This window comes from Pseudonaja textilis, chromosome 2 (genome assembly GCF_049901715.1).
Source record: "Pseudonaja textilis isolate UNSWEBS1 chromosome 2, rPseTex1.2, whole genome shotgun sequence".
Taxonomy (NCBI): domain Eukaryota; kingdom Metazoa; phylum Chordata; class Lepidosauria; order Squamata; family Elapidae; genus Pseudonaja; species Pseudonaja textilis.
In genome coordinates this window covers 143,397,370-143,407,273 of record NC_141991.1, presented here as the reverse complement: position 1 = coordinate 143,407,273, position 9,904 = coordinate 143,397,370, and the positions used below count along the sequence as shown (strand labels likewise).

The 9,904-nt window shown below is 41.1% G+C and overlaps 1 protein-coding gene across 1 annotated transcript in view; it reads right to left on the bottom strand.

The window, feature by feature from the left end:
• SYN1 (synapsin I) overlaps positions 1-9,904 on the bottom strand; it is a 102,408-nt gene that overhangs the window by 62,912 nt on the left and 29,592 nt on the right. Inside the window, exons 2-5 of the mRNA XM_026711633.2 lie at positions 9,107-9,164; positions 5,435-5,526; positions 1,577-1,733; positions 533-622 (exon numbers count right to left, since the gene is read on the bottom strand). Of these exons, the coding sequence (XP_026567418.1) occupies positions 533-622; positions 1,577-1,733; positions 5,435-5,526; positions 9,107-9,164 (397 nt within the window). The remainder of the gene's footprint in view (positions 1-532; positions 623-1,576; positions 1,734-5,434; positions 5,527-9,106; positions 9,165-9,904) is intronic.

Below are 9,904 nucleotides of genomic sequence, written 5' to 3'. Positions count from 1 at the left end.
ATTATCAAGATTTGTTTTCACTTATAAGAGAAAAATAATTTCATCACTTTTAAGATAAAAATGATTTCTTGCAAGCATTATTGGCAACATAGGAGCATTTCACCTCTGCCTCCACTAGACAAAGTCTTTCCTTAGAAGATTTATGAGAAAACATTTGCCCAAATGCAGTCTATGTCCCTTTTTGTAGTCACGTTAACCCTGAACAGATGATTAAAAACTCAAATTAGTGCAGATTGAAGTATGGCCACTTCATTCAGAAGTCAAGCCTTGTCATACATGACTCATCTTTGAACAGGAAAATGAAGACATGCTGGCTAAGAAGGAATGACTCTGATATGTTTTATATCTGAAAACCACTTTAATGATAGCTATATGCATAGATATATGCATAAACATGTTCATTCTCAATGGTCCAGCTCAGAAATGGCTACTTGCCCTTTTCATTATTAAAGGGGCCAGAGCACTCAGAATGTGCTAGTCTCTGCACATAATCAGAAAGATCCTCAGCCTTCCACATGCCAGTCCAACTTACCATCTCCTTATGATTGGGATAGAATGTCTGGTCAATGAGGGGGAATTCTTCTGGACCGAGCTTGCGATGCAGGCGGACCATCTGGGCAAACTATTGGAGAGACAGTGCAGTAAGAAACAAGGAAGATATTCCTAAATCAATTTCCACAAGCTTCTAAGGTTAACTTTACTATCAACCCCCTCTTTGCAATTCCTTCCCTCTACTTGAGCCTGAACATAATTTCATAATATAATTTCATAATATTAGCAGAACAAACTGCAAATGTCAGAAATCCTACACAATGTCTACCATCATCAGTAACACTTAGCTGACTCCTAGGGAGGTGCTGACATATTACACAGCCAGCCTAGACATGCATGACTTGGCCATTTTTGTAATATGCTGTCCATGGGCTATCCTCAAAGACAAGCTAAAAGGTTCTGCTAATGTGGAATGCAGCATGACTGATAACTCACCCAACCAAGAAAAATAGTATTACCTATCTCCTTCCAAGTCCAACTTACAGTGCACTCATGCCTATCTTTTAAATACACAAAGAATTTGGGAACCAGATAATTCTAGGATCATCTCTTCTAAGCTAGCTTACCTATGTGTTAAGAGAGTTGGCATCTTGGATAGATTAGGTGATGACAAAGAGCCTCTTTGTGAAAAGTGTAACTAATACAATACTGCAATTATTTCAGCACTTTTGTTTACTCAGACGTTTTAATTAGTTGACATTACTTGCTTTTTTAAAAAAATTGCTACCTTCTCTTGTTGGAAAGATGTTGTTTAATTGTTTCTTTAACTGTAGGAATGATGAATGATAATTGTATTTGAACATTTTACAACATCCAAAAGCAGCTTAAAACTAAGTTAGTAAAATGTAGTAAGCCCTCCCGAATACCTCTTTTTCACAAAATAAAGAAACAAGGGCAAGTCCTCCACCTTAATACGTTCCTTAATTTACAATATTAAATTTTCTATGTTTAGTTCTAATACAGAATCTACAGTACAGTGGCATCGATCTGGTTCTTTGCTCAATTATTATCTTCTGCCACTCACCACCCAAGGTTTGTCACAGAAGTTGTATACAGAATGCAAAGTGTTGACGCTGGGCACGCCTGCATACTGCAAGCCAATAACAATGCCGCGATGGTCTCCACCACGAGCCATGCTGTAGGCATGCTGGCGGATCAAGACAAAGTCCGGTTTCAGGGTCCTGGAAGAAAAGGTGTGAATATAAAAAGGAAGGAGAGGCAGGATAAACAATCTAACGCATTTGTCCACAAAAGCTGCTTCTTAATCTATTTCAGGGTCTTCAAACTTGACACCTTTAAGATTTGTGGACTTCCACTCCCAGAATTCCTCCTCCAGTCATGTTAGCTCAGGAATTCTGGGAGTGGAAGTCCACAAGTCTTAAACTTGACAAGTTTGAACACCCTTGGTCTATAGTTTCCATGTTAGATGCCTAAATCAAACCCTCTTACTCAATGTGTTCACTTTCCTTTGGTCTTCTGCCACTGAGAGAGCTATAGAACCTTTGCAGAGTTAGATAAAATAATATATTACGATACAAAACACAGGAAATTCACAGCTTTTTAAAGTATCCATGCAATTTTCAAAATTTGTTTTAAGCAGTCTTGATTCAAGCTGGTCTCATTTTCTCGGTTGCTGGAGGAAAATTTAATGGTTACTCATTAAAACCCAAGGCTGCCACATTCCCAAGCTCAGGGATAAACAATAACTATGTGTTCAGAGACTATACTAATTTCTAGACAGCGCATTGTTTATTCTGCCATCACAATTCAATCTTCATGGGTGGTCAAGCTCTAGTAGAAATTTCCCAGCAATTATCCGAGCATATATGCTCAAGGCTTCTTGCAACACTTTCACTGCAGTCTCCGGGCCATGTCCTATTTAAGGCAACGTATATCAACTTTGACATAACAAAGATTGATGTGCTGCCCCAATGGTATTCAGAGAGGTTGATCGGCCCCAACACTTGGAAACCAGTAGTTAAAACTGTTTTATTCATCCAGGCGTTTGAATAGATTTATAGAATAATTGTTTGAATTAAATGTATCGTGTCTGAAGAATTATGTACTGATTTCGTCTTTGGCACATTTGCTGATATCCCACTCATCCTTAAGTCTGAATAAAGGTGTATAAAAATACTGCATTATCTGAGTGCGTGCATTTGTATGTGCACTTCAAAATACAACCCTCTTGTTAAAGAAACCAACTTTACTTGGAATCTTTCTGTGGTAAGTCAATCACAAGACTGAAAACAGCAGGTGTAGGGAACCAATCCAGTTCAAGATGGGAAGATTTGTCCCTGCTCTAGTCTTGCACCAGATTAAAAGCTAAACAAAATCCTTTTATATTAAAGTTGCTTCCCTATGACTTTATAGACCCATCCATGTCTACTTAGTGTTAGGGCCTGCCAGTAGCTAGCAGAGCTGGCAGCAGAGTCGGACAGTGAGGAGGTTGCGGAGGAACATGGGCCGATCCTGGAGACTGAGGAAGACTCGGATGAGGGCTCTGCATCAGAGGCAGAGATGGAGCCAGGGCAGTCTGGCGGTTATCAGCTGCCTTTGGAGTCAGACAGCAGTGAGGTGGGGGAACAGCTGGAGCCACTTCCCAGCCTACACATGCACAGAGCTGCCAAAAGAAAAGAACAATTACAAACTAAGGGTTGATGTGGGATGTAAGCCCTAGGTGGACGGTGAATGGCCCCTCCCATGGGGATTAAAAGAGGAGCAAAAGGGGAGGGGCTTTTGCAGGAAACAATTCATTTGTTCATTGCAGCAGAGTGAAGATCTGTCTGTGCATCTCAGAGACTTTGTGCCGAGTCCTTCCTTGTCAGCACTGCGTTTGAAAATATTTACTTGGCAGTTCTCCAAGCTAGATAAGGTCTGTGTCCTAATTACACCCTTAAAAGACTGTTTGCCAGGCCTTTGGCTGAAAGTGAATGCAAGAAATTCACCTCATCTCAATAAAGGGGGTTTTGCTGGGACAAAGAGTCTGCTCAGTGCTTTTTGGGGAAGCCTAGGTCAGAACACTTAGGGGAAAGAACTGTCAGTATAAACATGTTTATTCCCCAATGCAAATAATCCCAGATGTGTTGGGGGATGAGGAAGGGGAGACAGTCCAGATAGAAAATTCAGATCAAGAATGTGATGAGAGAGAAAACATGAAAAGCTTCATACTTCCCATCCCATAGCCCTGAATCAGATAAGGCAGGGTGTCAAATTCAAGTCATCATGGCGGCATCATGTGACGTATCGGAACTTTTTCCCCCTTCGCTAAACCGGGTGGGGCAGGGCCAGTATGTGACGCAGGTCACAAGTTTGACACCATGAGATAAGGGGTCCATATCTGAAGTTTATTTCGCAGAATTAAACCTGCAACTTCAATTATTCTTCATTTAGTGGCTTATTAAATTATTCACCAAGACCCAAAGCATAGAAAAGAACCAAGGGTCACACAGTAAATTGGCACAGAAATTGTTTAAAGACAGAAGAAAGTCATCTTTTTAGCATCTCTGACATTCCATTTTTTAAAGACCTTGGGCAGTTAATGCTGAGAAAGACTTGCACTTGGAAACACAGCAAGCCTTCATCATAAGTCAGAATTACTATTAATGAACAATCTACCTCAACATCTGATAATTTCCAGGAGTGTTGGACATAACGGGGATTTAAGTGTAATACATCTGGAGAAATATATCCATCTCATACTGCAGCAGCCTGGGGGAGGGCATGTCATCACAGGAGGTCCATGAGGGCTTGAAGAAATGTTATGATTTAAATCCTGAGTTAAGTCTTGGGGGGTCCCTGGCCACAAAAGGTATTTAAAGGGGGTCTGTGGTGAAGAAACAGTTGAGAACCACTGACATACTGTATATGATAGCTTGGGGGCAGAAGGGCACTCAGAAAAAGCAGAGCACAAGAGAACACAGATTTGTGAGGAAGAGTTGATTTTTCAAATGTCGCTTAAATGGCTGCAAAGATAGAAGAATAGCTGCAGGGATATATAAGATTATTTAGGAAATCAAATAAACCCACAGAAACGTCGGACTTTTCAATAACCTTTCAATGGTAGCACTGCAGTGAGTATATATTTTATAGTTCTAGTGATGATAATTGTATACTGTAGTGTACTGGATACTAACACTGCACTCTACTGCACAATCTCAGTAATCAGAAAAGTATTGGGCAGACTGGCAATATTCTCTCCTCTTAGGTCAATGGGGGCAAGTTACACATAAAAAGGGAAGATTTGCGTAACTGGCAATTTCATGAAAATCCCCAACTTCTAATTCTATAATAGGCTTGAATAAACTTGGTATACAATTTTTAACACACTACTTAACATCCAGATGAAAGACTGTTTCATCAGTAGCCAAAATCAAACTTGGTGTTTCCCTTGAAATACATTAAAGCCTAATGAACAATCAATACATAAACACAGGCAGTCCTCGACTTAAGAACACAACTGAGCCCCAACTTTCTGTTTGTTAAGTGAAACATTTGTTAAAAGTGAGTTTTGCCCGACTTTATGACCTTTCTTGCAAACAGTTGTTAAGTGGATCATTGCACCTGATAAGTTAGTAACCCGGTTGTTAAGTGAATCTGGCTTCCCCATTGATTTTGCTTGTCAGGAGGTCGCAACACAGGATTCTGGGACACTGCAGTTGTCATCAATATAAGTCAGTTGCCAAGCATCTGAATTTTGATCACATGAGTGTGGAGCTACTGCAAAGGTTGTAACTGTGAAAAATGGCCGTAAATTACTTTTTTCAGTGCCGTTGTAACTTTGAACGGCCACTAAATGAACTGCTGTAAGTTGAGGACCATCTGTACATAAACACCCTGAACAATTGTAATAAATTATGGATGGTGCCATGTTTCTACTCACCGTACTACTTTGATCCCGTTGCGCATAACCTCCATGTCAACAGAAAAATTGCCATTAGCGTGAGCCACCAAGTTCAAATCACAGAATTCTGCCTAGTAGAAACAAGACAAAGCCACATGGGTAGCACATTCATACATTCTCAGAGCTGTCACCACATCAACTTTTCAAGGTATGGGGATACCCTTGATGATTGCTCCAGCCCACAGAACAAGTTGTCTATCAACAAATGCAAACAGAAGGTAGACAGACGGTCTTTGAATTCCAGGTAATAGTGTGGTCCTTTAGATATTTCAGTCAGAAAATCAGCAAGACCAGGTAAGTTTCCTTTGAAGAAGAATTGCCCATCACAGTGAACAACTTCCTCAACTAGTTCAAAGTAGGAGTGCGGTGGCTCATGTGGTTGACAATCAGCAAAGCCACCTTCGAGATCCAAATGCTGTTGTGTGACGGTGTTGTGGTTCACCGGAATCGGAGAGTGGGGAAGAACGGGGACCAGTCTGGGAGTCTGGAGGGGACTCAGATGAGGGTCCTACGTCTGATGCAGAGATGGGCCCAGGACCATCTGGGAGTGCGGTGCTGCCTCCGGAACCTCCAGAGTCTGGGAGCAGCGAGGCAGAGTAACAAGGGGAGCCTGTTCCTGGTGTGAGTGTGCACGAAGCTGCTAGAAGGCAAGAGCAGCTAAGACAAAAGGGGCGACTTGGAAGTAAGGCTTGGAAGTGATTGCCCCTCCCATAAGATATAAAGGAAATGCAAAGGTAGAGAAACCTTTGCAGGAAGCAAAGTCGTTCACTCTGTTTGGATTAAACCTTGAAGCTCTGTGTACACTTTGTATTTCGTTTGGCTTTTTATAGTTAATTTGGCACTTTAGTTCTTGGCAGCAATTCAAAGGAGAGAAAGGTGGGTGTTTATCTCGAGAGACTGTTTGGGACTCATTACAGGTTGGGAATGAACGTAATTCCCAGTGTTGAAATAAAAAAAGGGTTGTTTTAACTAAGCATGTGCTTAATTACGGCCTCAGGAAGCCTTGGTCAGAATAGAAGGGACGAGTTCCCATCATTCATTCCAGCTCCTGCCAACCTAGCAATTTGAAAATGAGTAATCACAAGTAGATAAGATAGGTACCACTTTGGTGGGCACATTAATGGGGACATGAAAGGAGCACCCAACTAGGTGTCCCCTGAGCACCAGTTATATCATTGGCTAATCCTTTCGACCCAGAAGCGCCTCAGCGCTTCCAACACGAATGCAAGCAAGTTCAAAGTTCAGTAAGTTATTAAGACCATAGTGTGTAACAACATAACATGGAATTTAAAAAAGAATATTGATAAGCAAAAGACAACAACAAAGAAAAAGCATCTGAAATAATTAAATTAACATGGAACCAGTGCTATAATTGAAAACTATTTTTTCTAAGTTTAAAGACAGCATGACAAAGATAGTGACCTGACGGCTAACAAGTGGAATCACATCCATAGGAAGGTAGTCATCATTCAATATTCAACCCCTTAAGATTACCATTTCCCCCTGCTTTCATGATCTGGATTTCCTCAGCTATCTACAGAAGATGAAGAATTTTAAAATGTTTCTCAATAGCCATTCTCAGCTCCCAGAGAATGTCCATAAATTCATCCAAATGCTTTCTGATAAAAATTACATATTTTAATTATCACTTGAACCCTTTGCCTTAATCATGAATTTTACTAAATGGTCAAAAATGGTCTGCCTGCACATGTAAGACTAAACTACTTATTTGTTAGGCGTGTACTCCATTCCAAAGCCAAGGGCTCAACTTAATATACTGTACATTGCATCCTTTCTTCTTGTTTCTCCTCAATCAACCTGTGCAATAGATTCGGCTGAGAGACAATGACTGGCCCATGGTTAAAGATGAACCTAGGCAGGGGTGCACTTCAAAAATTGTAGCAAAGGATTCTCTGCCCGGTTGCTGGGTGGGTGTAGCCATGGTGGGTATGGCCTAGTTGGCCTCCTACACCATGGGGGGGGGGCGTTTTTGACCTCCCCAGGCTCCGAAGGCTCTCTGGAAGCCAGAAATGGACCCATTTCTGGCCTTCCCAAACTTCAGGGAGGGCCATTTTTCGCCCTCCCCAAGCCTCCGCGCGCACCCTGCTCTTACCTGCATCCAAAATGGCCGCTTGGGGACTCTTGGGAGGAGCAGTATGGAGTGGATGGGGCCAGCCAGGAGTAGGGTTTGGGGGTTCTCCGAACTGCACAGAACCTTAGCTAGAGGCTCTCCTGAACCCCTGCAAACCCCCAGCAACCCACCTCTGAACCTAGGCCTCCCGAGTTCTAATTCAACATTTTAAGTACTACAATCCAGTTTTGAGTCATGATTACATGAAGATCATTTAAAAGTCTAGACTGAAAATAATCTCTAGAGGTAGACAGAAGTTCACCAACCCCATAAATCACTTAGGATAGGACATTACTGTAAGGGTTGAGGGGGAAAAACCTAATTTTGAAACTCCCCTAAAGTAGAAAAACAGGGATTCCCGTCAGGCGTACTTACTTTGAATTCATTCTCAGTTTCATTTTAAGGGCAGAAATATAGAAACTACATGCAGATGGAATTTAACAACACTCCTCCCTGGTCTTTATCCAATGAATTTGCAGCAGAAAAACATAATATAAATGATGAAGTAGCTTCCTTGAAATATATCTTGCTCATCAGGTCTAACCTTCCCCTGTGGTATGTATTTTATGCTGTATTCTCAGTGCAAACTGAAAGGTCTGTAGACCACATTTTAAGTTCAATAAGCTTCCATTCAAATGAGACAACATTGAAACCTAAGCAAACATACCATGTAGACTTACCCTTAACCAAAGACGTACCTAAAATACTCCCTAAATTCCCCACAAGGCAATATGACTTTCAGCATCATTCAATGTTTGTTCCTCTCCACAAAAAACTTTTGCAACACAACCATGCTCTTATGCAGTCCCACAACATTAGCTCTGTGGGTAAGCAGTCTTGCTGAATAGATCTGAAGCCAGAGTAAGTCTAATATTTGCAACTTACTTGCAGGCAGAGGGAGTTTCTTTTCCCATTGAAAGCAACTCCACTTTCCCCCTCTTGACAGTTCTAGGGCTTCGATTGCATGCTATTATTTCACTGCTCTTTTAAAGTGAAGGGTACCTTGGAGGCTTTGCGGCTCCCTGTCATAATACTGTTCTAATTTGTTTGCAGAATTCCAGACAGATGAACATAACATAAACTAAAAATGTGGACACAGGTACTAGTTATTTATTTGTTTCTTCTTTTGTGCAGAACAGGAGTAAAAGGGTTTTGGTTCCTCCAAGGTCAGCAATGACTAAAGGTTGGTAGGTCATTTGGTATTTGATTGAATGGCATTTCTTTGTACCTTCCATTACTGTTTCAAGGTCAATATAACATGAGGACAAATACGAGTTGGCTTTAAGCTACTTTTGAAGCTCAGGTGAAACAAATTACACATCCCACCAACAGGGGCCAATGCACAACAAGCAAGTACAGCACTGCATATTTTTAGAACAGTATGGTACTGGTGTTATTTCACTCCAATTACTGCCAGCCCTAGTTGGAAATTGCAGTCCAACAATACCTGGAAAGCTATATGGTTGAAACTCTGATAAGGATTTCAGAAGTCAGTCCCTAATACTTGTTTCCAGGCTTACCTGTTCAACCTTGATGTCCAATTCTCCATGAAGTTTCTTCCCCTTGAAATATTTTGCCCTGCAAAAAAGGAAAAGACATCATAATGTTTAAATTACCCCCAAGTCAGATTGTTCTTCAAGCAGAGGTGGTATTCAGCAGGTTCTGACCAGTTCTGGAGAACCGGTAGCGGAAATTTTGAGTAGTTCGGAGAACCGGCAAATACCACCTCTGACTGGAGATTTTACAGTATCCTTCCCCTGCCACACCCACCAAGCCACGCCCACAGAACCGGTAGTGAAAAAATTTGAATCCCACCACTGTCTTCAAGGTATGAGTCCAGATGGAGTCAATATACATACTTACTCCTAATAGTACCGGAAGACAAGATCTATATACTACAAAGAGGATGAATCTAAGCTGACCCTGATAATCCAAGAAGTATGAACTGATGCCACACCTTAACCTCTTTTAACCACCACCATTTTCTATTTCCTTGGTAAATCTGGAGGAACCCAGAATGTCTAAGAAGAGGGCAGATTTGAACCATGTTTCATCAGATTTTCTTCTGGTATCTTTTGCTCAGGAATGTTCCACCATTAGCCAGCATCATCTCTAAATACAAGTAAAAATCCCCAGTAATATTTAAAATGTCTGCCAATCCACTCATTTGGTTCCCATCCAAGGACTCATAAGTGATATGGCCTCATCGGAGTTTTTCCAAACCATTTTTTTAAAAAAATGGAAAATCTTTTATAATATAAATATGGTTGGATGTAGTAAATGTGCCATGACAACTTGTTTATTTCTAAGGGAAAAGT